General features: G+C 42.6%; 1 protein-coding gene across 1 annotated transcript; it reads left to right on the forward strand.

Moving 5' to 3' along the window:
- Positions 1–1,274: 1,274 nt before the first annotated feature.
- Positions 1,275–11,095, forward strand: inhbaa (inhibin subunit beta Aa). The gene is made up of 2 exons (XM_035760837.1): positions 1,275–2,202; positions 9,775–11,095. Exons 1-2 carry the CDS (start codon positions 1,761–1,763, stop codon positions 10,569–10,571), a joined length of 1,239 nt encoding a protein of 412 aa, XP_035616730.1. The 5' UTR covers positions 1,275–1,760; the 3' UTR covers positions 10,572–11,095.
- The last annotated feature ends 6,641 nt before the right edge of the window (positions 11,096–17,736 follow it).

The raw sequence follows: 17,736 nt of genomic DNA on the forward strand, positions 1-17,736 counted from the left end.
GGATCCTTGATTTAGTTTACAAGATAGATATAACAATACCCACTGCAGAGTATGATATATCATCTGTAACGTAGCACTAAAAGCATAACATTTTTTCACCTGCACACAATGTTCCACATAGTCTATAGCTGCTTAGAGGTCTCGAACTACAATTCATTTCAATGCAGTATATGTAATCAAAGTCTTTGACTATTTGAATCAAAACAGCCATTATGGTGCATACTGTAAGCTCCTGAAGTGCTCCAAAAATGGTTTGCAGATAACATCAGTAAACATGAACAATTCAGAAGCTAATTTGATTATAACACAAGACGGGTGGGTGATCGTAGCCAGTCACAATCCAGAGCTGTTATAATAGCAAGTTCATTTCTATTGATCAAGTTCAATGTCATATTTCGTAATGCACTCGGGATGACTTTGCATGACTTGGAGTTCATTTTCGGATACACTGACGACTCACACTAGCCTCCTGCTTTGCCTTTGATGATGTAATGTCGAAGAGTCACGGAGAATCCCAGCCGTCTGACCTCAACTCATTAAAACAGGAAGTTAACCCCGTAGTCACTTCCTGGTGAATCGGCAGACTGGGCCTTAGGAAAAACAGAACCAAATCATATCATCCACGTCAAACTGAGGAGAAATACATGGAAAACAATGACACAACATGGGTAATAGTGGGTTTGACGCATTGTGGAGTTTTTGTGTTTTGATTGGTGTTTACCAGTGACCACAAATTCTGCATTTAAGGTGACCACAAGTCCTTTAAACAAAATCCTAATATTGTATACTATCTAGCCCTTGTAACCAGACAAGTTAATCATGCCCATCTACAACATGAGTTGAATGTTTGTACTGTAAGAGTTTCAACTTTTAACATAGTCTAAATACATGTACACAAGCCATATCAGAACTTCTTACTGTACATCACTGCAAACAAATGTGTAAATTTATATTAGAAATAATTCAACAACCATTTGTTTCGAATTTAACAGAAGTGAGTTTAACAGAGCAAGTTGAGGTTGGCAGCAACAAGAGATAAAGCAACAAGATAAAATAACATTTGAAGTGCAAAGAATTTGCCACTAAAGCACTTTCAAACATTTGCAAGCCTTCCACTGTGAGACACAGTACAATCCAAAATAAATAAATAAAGGCAAAGTTAGTGAAACACATGAGTCAGAAGTAGTGAGATAGTAAAGGGTGGGATCAGGAGGAAGGGGAGGGAGGAGGAAGGTATAATTACGGTAAGACACAGGGAGAAGTACAGAGGGAGAGAGAGAAAGAGAGAGAGAAACAGCAAAGACAGAGCCCTGCCCACTCCCACAAAACCATTCAACTTGAGCACAGAGAGCACTCCCAGACCTCTACAGAGAACTCCACTTCCCTGGGGTAACCTTCTGAAGACGATTGCCCTTCCCACACAAAACTTCCCAAAGGACCAGCCATCCTCTCCGCTCCAGCACTGGCAAGACCATCTTCTGTCCACACATCTCCTTCTCCATCCATCTCTCATTTTTCAATACAAGGATTATATTTTTTTGTTCCTTCAGTTTAAGGTGTCACTTTTAAAAAACTTTTAGTCCAAGTCTTAGTATTTATTTGTCCAGAGTTTTTAAGTATACTTTGTCTGGAGGATTTCCCCCCACTCCTCTTTTGGCAGGAGGACCTACACTTTTTCCGCCAATCATCATTTCGCCTGCCAGTTGGTGTGTGCTGAGTTGCTCTTAGTTGTCCGGACAGCAGACCTCGTCTCATCAAGGATGTCTCCTCTGCCCCTGCTGAGTGGGATTCTTCTGCTCTTTACCCATAGCTGCGCCGGTGGCAGCTCTTTGCCCATGGCGGACTCCTTAGCGATGGGTGGTGGCCAGACCCCACCACAAACCCAGTCCCAATCCCAGCTGGCACCGGAGGTCACCAACTGTCCGTCATGTGCCCTGGCACGGCTAAACGAGGAGGAGGACGGCGGCAAAACCGACGTGGTGGAGGCGGTGAAGAGGCACATTCTCAACATGCTGCACCTGCAGGCACGGCCCAACGTCACGCATCCGGTGCCCCGCGCTGCTCTGCTCAATGCCATCCGCAAGCTGCATGTGGGACGCGTGGCCGAGGACGGCAGCGTCCAGATTGAGGACGAGGGCCACGGGCGTCTCGACCCCGCTGACATGGCCGAGACGACTGAGATCATTACCTTTGCAGAGGCTGGTGAGTGCCACAGGTGTGTGTGGTGGGGTGATTGTGCGTGCGTGTGTGAGAGAGAGATAGAGTGATGGAAAGGACAACAGAAAGTGTTGTCTAAGGAGCCTTGCTAAACGCTACAAAGGCTATAGGACTGAAACCCAGTTTGGCAGGTTTGCAGACCTAATTCTTTGAGAGGAGGGGGGTAGTGTCTACCTGCTTAATTCCACCTGTGCGATAGAACAGTTGAACCTGTTGACTCTACCCAGAGAGGTGCTTGCATCCTCCCCTTCCCCTGCCATCCCTCCCTTAAGGTCCTTAATGACCTCCTGCTGATTTAAAGAATACCAATTATCTGCTTAGAAATGCCCCAGGCTTGAGTCCCTCAGCTGTGAAGTTATTCAGAGTAGTGCGGTCGCACCGGGAGACCAAGCGAGCGCTTTGCTCAGAAACGGTAGAGCGAGAGAGAGAGCGAGAAAGAGAGTTATTGAAAGAAAGGCTCCTCAGGTTAAACAAAAAATAACTATTATCCAGTTACTGCCTCTACTCCGTTTTTCTTCTTCCAAGACGGGTTTAAAGATGGCTGTTGACTGTGGAGTGATGCATTCAAAGGTGCTGTCAAGCGTGTGACGTGTAGAGAGATCTGGGTCTGCTCTGCCTCAGATAGTCCAGGAGGGGGAAATGGGATATAGAAAAAGCTGAACTGTGTCAGCGAAAGAACATTGTTCCTTTTTCCTTGCAATGCAAACTGTGACTGTCATTGAAGGTGCAGAGTGTTTTAACGGTACAGTATTTTGGAAAGGGTCAGAGACAGGGTTATTGGATTCATAAATACAGCACTGTATAATTGGCAAGGTGATTTTGAGTGGTCTTGGGTCTATGTCGCAGCAGGGGGGGAGAGAGAGGAGTGCTTGAATGAGAGTGTCAAGGATGTACACTCCAAGTCATGACTGACATTTGCAGTGAGTTCAAGAGCCTCTCTTCACTAAGAATTGACAGACTAAATTTAGCGAATCCCACTGCAGTACTTACACTCACACAGTGTGTGTTTAAAACCAAAACTTAGACTTGAATGAGAATTTCCTCCCTTGTGTGATGTCAAGTTGTTGTTCCTGTTATGTGGTAAAAAAAAAAAAACCTGAGGTACAAGCAAAGAATTCTAGGAAAACTATGTACATTTTCAAAGTAGGCTCTTCTAGTTTAGTGGTAGTTAAATAGCTTTCATTTAGGAATTCTAGAAATGTTTATTCTAGAATGTGTTTTACAGTAAACTTAGAAAGAGTTGTCAAGTTGCTATAACATGGCAGTGAAAGCAACACTTTGCAATTCAGAATTTGGAGAAAAAACGTGTTAAAATCATTTTACATTGATTGATTCATGTATTGAGGTTATGTGAGTCATGAGGTTATGTGAGTCATGAGGTTGAGGAAACAAAGCCGAGTCAAAAAAGACTTTCCTTACCTTCCTTTCCTTACCTTCCTTGCAGTAGAATATGTTATGCTGCTCATTACTGAAGCCAGGTTCCCTCCCTGACATTTTCAACAGCATACACTTCAAAGAACAGTTGAACCATTTAGGAATACCTGAGTCAGGGAGTACAAATTTGAGCCAGTTCGCTACAGGAGGAAAATAATCCTGTAGTTAATCCTGCAGTAACAGGAAATGTGAGTTATGATGTGGATTACAATTCATGGAAGATTTTTTGTGGGGGTTGATGCACTTTTTTGTAGGGCAAATCAAGTTTGACATTTTAAAGTGGAAATAAAGCAACAAAAAAGTGATCAAATTATGATCCTACATCTGTATGCCACCATAAATACCATGTCTCGAGTTCACATCAATTCAACAGACAGACAAAACAGTATTACACCAAAAGCCTAAAAGATATGCAACATTTCCAATTGAAAATATAGTTCCAACAGTGACATTTTGTTATTTTTTTCTGTTCTGTTCTGCATTTCTCACTGACCTCTTAGCAAGGCTTTACCATGCTATGCCCATACACACTACATGGGGATACAGTCTGGTTCGTATCCCTAGAGTGCATCATTTGCCCATACTGTGGCCATGGTTATACAAATATTGTCTGCAAACTATTCCTCAATAAATTGAATTAAACTGGATGCAGTCACAGCTAATACGTTGAGACCAAATGTTTAATCATTAACCTATTTCAAAGCACAAGTGATCAGCCTGTGAAGTCCATTTGGGACGAGAAATTGATGTGGCCTGACTTTAGTCACATCATCTTTATTCAGAGTAGTTTTGACATGAGTGGGCTACTCAAGAAATCTTTCAGATTTCTGTGTGGGTCACCATTGGGTTCCACATTTACGTTCTCTGTACTTGATTGCTTAAATATAAAAAGCATAACATTCCCGTTTGATATGAATAGGCGTTTGAATTAACTTTAGATTCAAAAGTAAGAGTGGACTCCCACACTTCCGATTGGGGGTCTTTCATAATCATAAAAAAACATGTAAATAACTAGGGTTAACCGTGCAGTAGGGGTGTTCTGCTGCATATAATTGCTTCATTCAACGGAATATGGGCCTCAATAATTATTTTGGGCTGTTGGGACAGTCTCCCATGAAAAAAACCTTGCTCACTGGGGGGGAAAGTGTTGAATACTGGTAGTGCCAATTTCCTCCACAGTCTGCATTCACTCTCCCTTTCAACCCACCTACCCGTGGAGGACAGCAATTAATTAAACACATCATTAGTGAAATTCCGATGTCCACATTTATCTTCCGGTCACAGTGTATCTCTCACTGCACCGCATTCTCCGGCCATGTTGATTAGGCTACATAGACTACAGGTGTTTTGGCTTAGAGATAAGCATTAGACAGAAGATTTTTAACATGTCGATTTGTATGAGAAAACAGCTCTCCTCTGCCTATTAAGTGTAAGTTAACTAATTGTTCCAATAAAATGTCCTCCTCGGTCATGTATTTTGTGTATTCTACACAGTTATCAACCCCAAGGACTTGAGAGGCTGACATTGACTTGGTCACATTCCACATCAGTTACAAAAGAGTGGCTCCCTTCACATGCCTCTCCAATAATATTTCATTTACTTTTAGATTATGGTCCAAAATGGCATACTATGGCACATTCTTGTACTGTAGCCTAAATTGGCATTTATAACCTTAAGTCTCCTGTTTGGCTTGTCAACCTGCATGGTTGAGAGGTTTAACTACTGTTAGATATTGTGTCATCCATGGCCGGGGGGGGGGTTATTATTATTTTTTTTTTTTTCATTTTGTCGGGGGAGCTGCACCCTCAGCCCCCCCTACGTCCCACATCTATGGTCTCATCTCTCCCTTGGGAACAGATGTAGGATCTTCATTTTAGCCAGTTTATAAGACAATTGCAATACATCAAGTTTAACATTTACTGCATTGCAAAAAAAATTATCCTGCAACATGGTGATCAAATTAAGATCCTATATCTGTATATGCAATGAATGAACCATCAGTGCTGCTAAAAGCAGAACACACCAAAAAGCCCCAAAGACATATTGAAGGAAAAAGGAAAATTCTCAAAAGTTTTTTTTCCTCAATGCTGTCACTACCATTCATTATTGTGCTAGTTGCTAGCAGTCAGAGCAATAAAACATGTTTAGAAATGTGAGGCCAAAGCCCTTTATAAGAGCCTAGGCGTGACATGGCTGACACAGAGTCATTTCTGATGTATCCAAATTATGATTATGCTGCCAAGGCCTACTCCAAAAGCACGTCAAGAAAATGTCCCGACTCTAAGACAGGCAAAACGTTGATTCAAGAGACGGTTCTAGTTCTTTTATCGAAAGTCCAGCCAAACAGAAATGATTAATAAAGCAGTTAGATAGAGACGGAGTGTCTCCCAGTCTTCAAAGGTTATAGTGTTTCTCCCAAACGTTTCTCATTGGTCTTGGGAGTGCCTTGGCCTGTGATGCCTTGGCCTGCTGTGCCTCAGAGCGAATGCTTCCTGGGTTTGGGTGTCTAATTGTGTGTACAGGGTCATAAATGAAGCCCACCGCTGGCTCGTCTCCTTCCAAAGAGGCCAGCACAGATTATTTTTTTGCAAGTGAGATAGTGGAGCACCAGATGGCAAGGCTGAGAGTCCAGGGAAGTAAGTGAAAGGGTCTACTTGACCGATGGCACAACTGACCTTTGCGATTCCTGTGGTCAGTCGGTGGTCAGTTGATCACGTCAGCCAAGATGGAATGTTAGTTTCACTTTTTCCAAAGGGTTACGATTTACAAATCCGTGCATCAACCTAAGTAACATATATATATTTTTTAATCCGTTTTGTTTTTGCATGGGCTGCGTCTCAATCCACCACATCTGCTTATGCCGGCCTTCCACATCTGCGGTGGAAGGTGGCCGAGCTACAGCAATGTTTGGAGAGCTCTTGTACAAATAACCCAGTGTTCTATGAATGGCAATAGGATATACGTCCCAAAAATCGGTCTTGTCATGAAAACGTTAGCGTCTGAACGGTTTGGCCTAAAAACTAAAATGACAACTATATGTTTTGCTCTCGACCCCCACAAGTGTCCTAGGACCTGTCTGAAGGTAACCTGGTTCCGGTAAAAAAAAGAATGGAAGTTTGGAGGTTTTGTGCCAACAAAGAAAGCGAAATATGTGTCCAGAAAACGAAAAATATTCCCAGAGCTTTTCCTATATCTCCTAGATATAGGACAGACACTTCAAAACCTTATTCCTTATGATACATTTTTTTGACTGTCCTTAATGAATGTGCTATTCAATGAGCCAAGGCTTAGACTTGTAACCTGTAATAGTGTTTAGGGAATGCTATTGGAATGACTTCAGGTACACATGATATAGCCTCCAACATTTTGTACAAGTTTATTATAAGACAATTGCAATGCATGTTTTAGAGGCATTCTTAAAATGTAACTGATTCAATTTGTTGGTGGGTGACAACATCTAACGTATATCCTAATGGCATTCATAGAACACTGGGTTATTTGTACAAGAGCTCTCCAAACATTGCTGTCATTGTCATTAGAACATACCAGGAACATTCCTGGAGCATCTTGAGAGCCACATATGGCTGTTAGAGCAGGCAAGTACGAAATTGAAGAGCGATCCACTTGGGAGGAATGAGATGATTGGCACGTTCAGAGAAAAATGCAAATACAATTCTGTGAACAACGTTACTTTTTTCAAGAAATACATTTAGCATTTTACTTATCAAGATGATCATTCATATAATTCAGATATTTACAAATAAAATGTGGTTATACCTGATGCTGTCCAGGAGACATTAAGCCATAATCTTTCAATGCTTGATCTATCAAACCAGAACTCTTAAAAATTTGCAGCTGCCAAGAGGCAAATATGAAAAAAAGTTCTCTGTTTAGTCTGCTCTGAAAGTAGGTCTACTAGTGGACTTTGAGTTGGCAGGTATTAAAGCTGCTATCTCCACCGCAACTTGCAGTTCACCTCAGGTTGCAAAGAAATCTGATAAACTCAATCCTATACAATCTGTGTCATTTTATCAGATTTCTAGGCATTCCTCAAATTAGGCAGTACACCTTTATAAAACAATTTCCATTTCTCTTAAATTGGTAAACAAGATATGCCTCAATAGTGTGTAATAGTGGCATCTTTCTGGCTGTTATGTTTTTTTCATGGAAATGATGCCTCAGGAGTGGCTGTGGGAGTATTAGAACTCCATAAAATATGACTGGAACCTCAAGGATCAAAAAGTTCAAAGGCCATTATTCCCTCCAAATGTAAACTGGATAAAGAGTGGGATTATTGGACACATTCATTAGGAGAGTACTTGGATAGAAGAGAACCTCCCCCCCACTTATACTCCTCTAAGCTTTCAGGTATTTGTGCCCATCCCTCACTCCATCTCCTTTTTTTGAAGACAAGCAAAGGGGGAGGTAGGAATGTGTCAATGTTATTTTCTATCTTTGTGTGTGCGACAGCTGCGCAAACTGTCCTTCTTGTCAGCACAATTGGTGTTTATTGTTCAGGGATTACTGTACCTCTCTTTAGTCTTTTCCCCCTTCTTTTCTCACAAATGTTTTCAGGGACCATGTTGAGCAGCGGTGTACTCAAATGTACTTCCAAGGGCGGGTTTTCTTTGGGTTAGGGCCCCCTTTGGTTTGTACAGCTTAGGAAACTCTAACGCAAGTCCCATTCTTTCGCCCCAGTGCAGGATTAAGAAGGAACAATGGACGGAGCCACCGCTGGCAAACGCCCATTATTTTTAGGCTGCGTTTGTGATGCAGCGGCTGTGTTTGGACAGATGGGTATGGTCTGTGGACACACGCACAAAAACACACACACAGAGAGAGAACTGTCGCCATTGTTGTTGCAACCAAATGTGGGCTAAACGAACAGAAAGCATTGACGATGACCTCCATGGAAGTACTAGGAATACTTTGGGGCTCATTGGGATTTCTTAGAGGGAGAGTCTACAATGACAAATGCTGTCCAACTCAAGCGACATTTGTGTAGTTAAAAAAAAACAGACCCATCTAATAATGACATCACAGCCACTGTGGACATGGAGCTCATCAACAACACGCAGTGTCTGTCCACAAAAAAAGAGAGAGGAAAGGAATATCTTACTCTGAGCACACAGAGCCAAAGTTAACAGCCAGAAAGTGAGCTTTACAGTATGTGCTGTTGAGACATCACTTTGTAAAGATTTGCCTATGTAAATGCAAGGGATTAGCCTAGACGTTCTAAATGATCTGTTAGAAGAAGCTTTCCAGAGGCTTGCTCCATGCCTCTGCTTAGGGCCATGGACATGAGCCAGTTTTGATCCAGAGCTGAGAGATTTGAGCTCAAATACACCAGCAGGCCTCCCATAGTGACACTAGTGAAGACACGTTGCCGCATCACAAGTGAATTCACATCTGCCTGTGAAAAGGGCACTTATTATGGGTAATAACTGACATCCTTCAACCTCTTACTGTACATTTCTGAAAGACTTGCCACTGGCTATTGTGTGCTGCCATAACGATCGCCAGTAAAGGTGACACAAAGTTTGTTTTGCCATGTTGTGGTTTTTAAACCACAAAATTATATTCCGTGATGGGTTTGTTAAGTATGTCATGGACAGTCCTCTTGTGGTGTGTCATGCCATGTGCTTGCTCGTGCTTGTGAATGAGTGTGTGTGTGTGTGTGTGTGTGTGTGCAGTGAGTGACTGTGTACATGTCACAAAACATATTTGCATGTTGTACCCAAAATGTCAATTTTGACTCTCTCCTGTAAATACTTTTCACTTTGTTGTTAGCATTGCACATAACACATTCATTTCCAAATGACGTCCCCACATTTTCTGATTTATTGAACCCCAAAAAGTTAATTGAAAAAAAAAAAACAGACCAGAACTTTACTGTGTGTGAAGTCATGTCAAGCAAGGCAATGCTAATGATACGTGCTCCATGCCTAAAATTACTCTGTCCCATTGATGTGGCCCTATCACACCCCATCAGACTCAGATGTGGCCGTTGCAGTTCAAGGACCAGGCAGCAAAGCCTTCACTTACACTGATATGAGCTCAGACTTTATTACAGAGTTTTACTAATCTAATCCTCCGATCCTCTCTCTACTTCTCCTCTGTAGGCGACTCCCAGGGCGCGGTCAACTTCCTCATCTCCAAGGAGGGCGGCGAGCTGTCTCTGGTGGAGCAGGCTAATGTATGGATCTTCCTCCGGCTAGCCAAGACCAACCGCAGCCGTGCCAAGGTCACTATCCGCCTGCTGCAGCAGCACCGTGGTGGAGACGGCCGTGAGGAGACGGCGCCTGTGCCGTTGGCTGAGAAGGTGGTGGACACGCGGCGCAGCGGCTGGCACACTTTTCCAGTCTCGGCCAGCGTCCAGGCCCTGCTGAAGCGCGGCGGCAGTACACTCAGTTTGAGGGTCTCCTGCCCGCTGTGTGCCAACGCTGGCGCCACGCCCATCCTGGTGTCGGCCAGCAGCGGCCAGGAGCGGGAGCAGTCCCACCGGCCCTTCCTGATGGCAGTGGTGCAGCAGGGTGAGGGCGGTGAGCCACGGCAGCGCCGCAAGCGGGGCCTGGAGTGCGACGGCAAGGTGAGTGCCTGCTGCAAGCGCCAGTTCTACGTCAATTTCAAGGACATTGGCTGGAGTGACTGGATCATAGCGCCAGGGGGCTACCACGCCAACTACTGCGAAGGCGACTGCCCCAGCCACGTGGCCAGCATTACAGGCTCCTCGCTGTCCTTCCACTCCACTGTCATCAACCACTACCGCATACGGGGCTACGCACCCTTCCAGAACATCAAGTCGTGCTGCGTGCCGACGCGGCTACGCGCCATGTCCATGCTCTACTACAACGAGGAGCAGAAGATCGTCAAGAAGGATATCCAGAACATGGTCGTAGAGGAGTGTGGCTGCTCCTAAAAGCCTAGCGGAACTAGAGGGGCTGGGAGGTTGGTCTCATGCCCAGAGAGAAAGAACTAAATGAAAGAAGAGGAGGTAGATGAAGGAAGGAGAATGCATTGAGTCACTGTTCTTCTCCCCTTCTCCCTTTATCTCTCGCTCTCTCTTAAGCGCATGACACTTGTCAAGACCGACTCCTTTTTGGACTTGATGACTGGCTTGTTGTCCGGTCGTCGGCAAGTCCAGGGGGTATCTACAACTCAGAGAAGTCTCTGCGGCACTTTCAGAAAAAAAAAGAAAATAATATTTAATATATTTTTGTTACAAAACAAAGAGAGTGAGGTGAGAGGATATTTATGTGACCCAGATACAGTGTAGTTGCTCCTTTAATGCACTGCAAGACGAGAGACCATGCGAATGAGGTGCCTGAAAAATCTCAAAACTATGCAACTTGTCAAGTATTACGATTTGTATTTTTATTTTGCCTGTTTCATTTTCTCAATTGTTTACTTTTTCAAAACATAAAAAAGGAAAACTTTTTTAAACTATGTTTTTCGTTTGTTTTAGTGTGCCTGTGTTTGTGTGTGTGTGTGGTGTGTGTGTGTTGAGAGATACTTGAAAGAAACAAGTTTGACCAGATGCTGGAACCAAACATTTCTCTATGTATAATTATTATAATTTTTGTTATTGATAATAATATTATTGTTTATTGTTTTTAAAAACGTTACGAACGTTTTCAGTTTGCACTATACCAACATTCTGATCAGCCTAGTCACAAATATAAATGGTATTCTAAAAGAGGTTAAAAAGCACTTATGAATGGACAAATCAATAGAGCACAAGAGTTTAAAACATTTCGAGAACACGTAGACACATTTATGACTACAGCATTTTTTTTGACCACACCAAAGAGTTTGTGTGAGCGTTGCCAACCGTCATTGTGAGGCTGTTAGCAACCACTTCACAAAGACGTCCAGGTCAGCCTTAGCATAGCCTAGCATCAGTGCCCAAACATTCCTTCAGCTCCTGCACATAAACGTCATTTCCCATAATGCTTCACTCTGACCTATGTTTTTCACACATTACTATGTTGTTGGAGAGTGTATTATTAATGTAACTGAAGAAAAAGCACTTATGTAGGCCAATGTTGTCGCGTTTTGGAGGAAAATGAATGTGTCCATTGAAGATCTAGTTAAAACAGTTTAATATTTCCAAATATCTCACCAAATATTGGAAGGTCCCATCTAACAACAAGTAAAACAAATTGTTTGGAGGGTTGGTTTCTTTCGATGTCTGAAATTAAGCAATTTGAAACTTAGTAACACTTTATTTTACTGCCCACTGTTTACCGGGTAGTTATTTCGAAATTGCCTTATTAATACATAGTCATTACACTTCCTTGAGATTCATTGACACAAAAGCTTCACAATATACCATTTGGTACGAGATACAGCAGATACCAACCAGTTGTATTGAATTCTATTTCAATACTGATAGTGTTGAAGTACTGTCCAAGTATCCATTACACATAGATTATTGGTTAATACCATGCAAAGTATATACACATTTAAAATGGGATGTCAAATAAAGTGTTACCGAAACGTTCTCTCGCAAAGTTGTGTCTTGAAGTATAGACTCATTAAACGTCATAGAAGCACAATGTATCTTACATTGTGCACTGATGCATACAAAAATATTAATAGAGAAAACATTTTAAAAAAGAAGAAAAAAACATGTGGTTGTATTTGTTTTCGTTTTATTTTATTAATACAAAATAAATGACACTGAAACAAGTGGAATAAAATCATATTTTATTCTGTATATATGGAAATCCAGATACCAATATGTTGCATTGCTTTGTTGTACAAATCAAAAACGTGCTTGTGGCTAAGTTTTCTATCTAATTTATTTTAAAGTATTTTTGTTTTGTTTCGCTTCACCATTAAAGTTAAAAGGATGTACACTAAAACAGAAATGTGTTGTTTTTGGTTTTGGGAAATCTCTGAAAATGTGTTCTATGCATATTCAGTCCAGTGTGGTAAATTCATAAAACACAAAGCAATGGGTTACCCATAAGCATAAACCATAAAAGAAGATCTGCCCTATGTTTGACCTTATGTGTGAGCGCGCACACACACACACACACACACACACACACACACACACACACACACACACACACACACACACACACACACACAGGCACACACACAGGCACACATGCACAAGAATTCCATCATTATGGAAACCGTCTATCAGATACTAACTCAAGTATTTTTTATATTATTGGTATTGAGTTGATTAACTGAGACAAAACTGTCACAGATTAACTGACGCAAAACACCAATGAGAGCAACATGAAAACCAAAGACAGGCTGGTGTTTTGGAGAGGAAATTTTGCGTGCAAACGCTTGCATGACTACTTGCTCACAGAGCATATGGTGTCTTTCATGAGTAGACCTCGGCCAGCTCAGTTTACATTGATGAGGTAAGACAAGAACCAAAACAAGAGAGACAGTGGTTTGGCTATGAAGGAAATGACCAAACCATGAGGACAGCCTTGTATTTCCTATCCACTGCCCACGGAATGTGGTGTCATGCTGCGGGTGGAGCTCGTCACATACATCTACTGTGCTCACGCTCGTACAGTAGAAAGACCCTTCTTTCCCAAAAGCGGAAAGAAACACTAAAATGGCCAAATATATCATTGTCAAGATGACATAAAGCTGAGTGTTAGGCAGACTGTTTAAAAATAGAGCCACCCCCTCTTAATGACAAGGGGAACACCGAAATGGCTTGCAGATTATAATAGTTCAGTAGCTGAGGATCAAAAGGCCAGCAGAAACCACAGAAGGGTGTTCCCTTTGGGTGAGCAGCAGTTGTGGGTCATAGCCTTTTGATGGTCATTAATTAAAAGACGCCCTGGATTAACACTGAGATATGTGCCAAACTAAAGGACAGGGCCACCACACATAGGGCTATAGCAACTAACCCTGAGGCTATGGTCAAGGCTACGAATGAGCCATCAAATATGCAAGGTGACAATACCAGAAAAAGGTGGAATCCTTCTACACTTGCGCCAACGCTCAAAGCATGTGGCAAGGACTACATTAATGAATGATTTAAAAAAATATATTATCTTAATGTATATTACAGGAAGTTGGAAGGACTCAGTGGGTTTTTGTCCAACATGTCTCTGGACCTACTCACTGTCACAGTCATACTCTGGACCTAGTTTTGTCCCATGGAATAAATGTTGTGGATCTTAATGTTTTTCCTCATAATCCTGGACTATCGGACCACCATTTTATTACGTTTGCAATCGCAACAAATAATCTGCTCAGACCCCAACCAAGGAGCATCAAAAGTCGTGCTATAAATTCTCAGACAACACAAAGATTCCTTGATGCCCTTCCAGACTCCCTCTGCCTTCTCAAGGACGTCAGAGGACAAACATCAGTTAACCACCTAAATGAGGAACTCAATTTAACCTTGCGCAATACCCTAGATGCAGTTGCACCCCTAAAAACGTAAAACATTTCTCATAAGAAACTAGCTCCCTGGTATACAGAAAATACCCGAGCTCTGAAGCAAGCTTCCAGAAAATTGGAACGGAAATGGCGCCACACCAAACTGGAAATCTTTCGACTAGCTTGGAAAGACAGTACCGTGCAGTATCGAAGAGCCCTCACTGCTGCTCGATCATCCTATTTTTACAACTTAATTGAGGAAAATAAGAACAATCCGAAACGTCTTTTTGATACTGTCGCAAAGCTAACTAAAAAGCAGCATTCCCCAAGTGAGGATGGCTTTCAGTTCAGCAGTAATGAATTCATGAACTTGTTTGAGGAAAAGATCATGATCATTACAAAGCAAATTATGGACTCCTCTTTAAATCTGCGTATTCCTCCAAAGCTCAGATGTCCTGAGTCTGCACAACTCTGCCAGGACCTAGTATCAAGAGAGACACTCAAGTGTTTTAGTAATACATCTCTTGACACAATGATGAAAATAATCATGGCTTCTAAACCTTCAAGCTGCATACTGGACCCTATTCCAACTAAACTACTGAAAGAGCTGCTTCCTGTGCTTGGCCCTCGCATGTTGAACATAATAAACGTCTCTCTATCCACCTGATGTGTATCAAACTCACAAAAAGTGGCAGTAATAAAGCCTCTCTTGAAAAAGCCAAACCTTGACCCTGAAAATATAAAAAACTATTGGCCTATATCGAATCTTCCATTCCTCTCAATTCTTTTTGAAAAAGCTGTTGCGCAGCTTTGAAGACAAACAATGTATATGAAATGCTTCAGTCTGGTTTTAGACCCCATCATAGCACTGAGACTGCACTTGTGAAGGTGGTAAATTACCTTTTAATGGCGTCAGACCGAGGCTCTGCATCTGACCTCGTGCTCCTAGATCTTAGTGCTGCTTTTGATACCATCGATCACCACATTCTTTTGGAGAGATTGGAAACCCAAATTGGTCTACACGGACAAGTTCTGGCCTGGTTTAGAGCTTATCTGTCGGAAAGATATCAGTTTGTCTCTGTGAATGGTTTGTCCTCTGACAAATCAACTGTACATTTTGGTGTTCCTCAAGGTTCCGTTTTAGGACCACTATTGTTTTCACTATATATTTTACCTCTTGGTGATGTCATTCGAAAACATAATGTTTACTTTCATTGCTATGTGGATGACACACAGATGTACATTTCAATGAAACATGGTGAAGCCCTAAAATAGCCCTCCCTGGAAGCCTATGTTTCAGACATAAGGAAGTGGATGGCGGCAAATGTTTTACTTTTAAACTCGGACAAAGCAGAAATGCTAGTTCTAGGTCCCAAGAAGCAAAGAGATCTTCTGTTGGATCTGACAATTAATCTTGATGGTTGCACAGTCATCTAAAATAAACTGTAAAGGACCTTGGCATTACTCTGGACGCTGATCTCTCTTTTGACGAACATATCAAGACGGTTTCAAGGACAGCTTTTTTTCCCATCTACATAACATTGCAAAAATCAGAAACTTTCTGTCAGAAAATGATGCAGAAAAATATATTCATGCTTTTGTCACTTCTAGATTAGACTATTGCAATGCTCTACTTTCCAGCTACCTGCTAAACATGGCTGCTAGAATCTTGACTAGAACCAAAATATGTGATCATATTACTCCAGCCTCTCGACACTGGCTTCCTGTTATGACTAGGGAGGATTTCAAGGTTTTACTGCTAACCTACAAAGCACTACATGGGCTTGCTCCTATACATCTTTCCGATTTGGTTCTGCTGTACATACCTACACGTACATTACGGGCACAAGACACAGGCCTCCATATTGTACCTAGAATTACTAAGCAAACGCTGGAGGCAGGGCTTTCACCTGTAGAGCTCAATTTTTATGGAATGGTCTGCCTATCCATGTGAGAGACGCAGATTCAGTCTCGACCTTTAAGTCTTTATTGAAGACTCATCTCTTCAGTAGGTCCAATGATTGAGTGTAGTCTGGCCCAGGGGTGTGAAGGTGAACGGAAAGGCATTGGAGCGACGAACCGCCCTTGCTGTCTCTGCCTGGCCGGTTCTCCTATCTCCACTGGGATTCTCTGCCTCTAACCCTATTACGGGGGCTGAGTCACTGACTTAATGTTGCTCTTCCATGCTGTCCCTAGGAGGGGTGCGTCACTTGAGTGGGTTGAGTCTGACGTGATCTTCCTGTCCGGGTTGGCGCCCACCTCAGGTTCGTGCCGTGGGGGAGATCTTTGTGGGCTATACTCGTCCTTGTCTTAGGGTAGTAAGATGGTGGTTGAATATATCCCTCTAGTTGTGTGGGGGCTGTGCTTTGGCAAAGTGGGTGGGGTTATATCCTGCCTGGTTGGCCCTGTCCGGGGTAAAGTCGGATGGGGCCACAGTGTCTCCCGATACCTACAGTCTCAGCCTCCAGTAATTATGCTGCAATAGTTTATGTGTTGGGGGGCTAGGGTCAGTCTGTTATATCTGGAGGATTTATCTTGTTTTATCTGGTGTCCTGTGTGAATTTAAGTATGCTCCCTCTAATTCTCTCACTCTTTCTCTCTTTCTCTTCTCTCGGAGGACATGAGCTCTAGGACCATGTCTCAGGACTACCTGGCCTGATGACTCCTTGCTGTCCTCAGTCCACCTGGTCGAGCTGCTGCTCCAGTTTCAACTGTTGTGCCTGCGGCTATGGTACCCTGAACTGTTCACCGGACGTGCTACCTTGTCCCGGACCTGCTGTTTTCGACTCTCTCTCTCTACCACACTTACATAACAGTGGGTGTAAGAACATTCAAAGGGTCAAAGTTTCAATAAATGTATCTGCATCTTGTGAAGTGTTTGTGTGTGGGTTAAGGATACAGGCATCCTGGGTTTGTGTGTGTGTGTATCCTGTGTGTTCTTTTCTCTCCTTCTCTCCTCATAGGTGGCAATCATCACTCCCCAATCAGTCACCAATCAATCGTCAATCAGAAGACACAACTCCTATTTCCATTACCCTATCACATCCCCTTTCCCTTGGTTTAAAAACCCTGTCCCATGTTTCCTCTAGAGCTCAATCTCTCTGTCAATATCTCTATGTCATACAATCTCTTGGTAGTTCTCTTGTTTGTTTTAGCACCTCCATATCACTTTGTCCCCACCTGTGAGTATTGTTTTTGTTATGGTGTTTAATGGTGGGAAAAGGGGGAACCAAGTTGCCCATGGGTATACACTACCCGTAGGACTACTTTGTCTAAGAACACTAGGTAGAACTGGGCCCACTGTATTTTTGGTTAGTTAGCTATCTGTATAGTAGAAGGTCTAGGTTAGGGGTGTTTTTTAAAATATTTGTTTCTTTCCTTGGGTCCAGCTCAGCCCCTTTTCCTGCCCCCCCTTGACCGTGAGTTTTCAAAATAAACCCTGAGTGTTTGACGGTAATGAAGTTGTCTGTGGTTTTTCGTTCACACTTTTACTTTGTCACTATTATAATATGCATGAGTTATGTTACGGGTCTCGTTACCATCCCCCCTAGACTGCCGGGCCAAAGGGGATTCGTAACATAAGTGGGGGGGGTCGTCCGGGATCTGTCATAATTGACACCCTGCCGCTCATGCAGATTGTTAGTGGTCTAGTTCAGTGTTGAGCGTCATAGCTGATGTAGAATTAGTGTTTGCTATTTGTTGGCTCTTTGTGTAGT

This window comes from Oncorhynchus keta, chromosome 4 (assembly GCF_023373465.1).
Source record: "Oncorhynchus keta strain PuntledgeMale-10-30-2019 chromosome 4, Oket_V2, whole genome shotgun sequence".
NCBI lineage: Eukaryota > Metazoa > Chordata > Actinopteri > Salmoniformes > Salmonidae > Oncorhynchus > Oncorhynchus keta.

Coding starts and splice junctions, on each gene's coding strand:
- inhbaa (XM_035760837.1), top strand. CDS start 1,761: ATGTCTCCTCTGCCCCTGCTGAGTGGGATTCTTCTGCTCTTTACCCAT. Junction 2,203..9,774: donor CATTACCTTTGCAGAGGCTG/GTGAGTGCCACA, acceptor TCTCCTCTGTAG/GCGACTCCCAGGGCGCGGTC.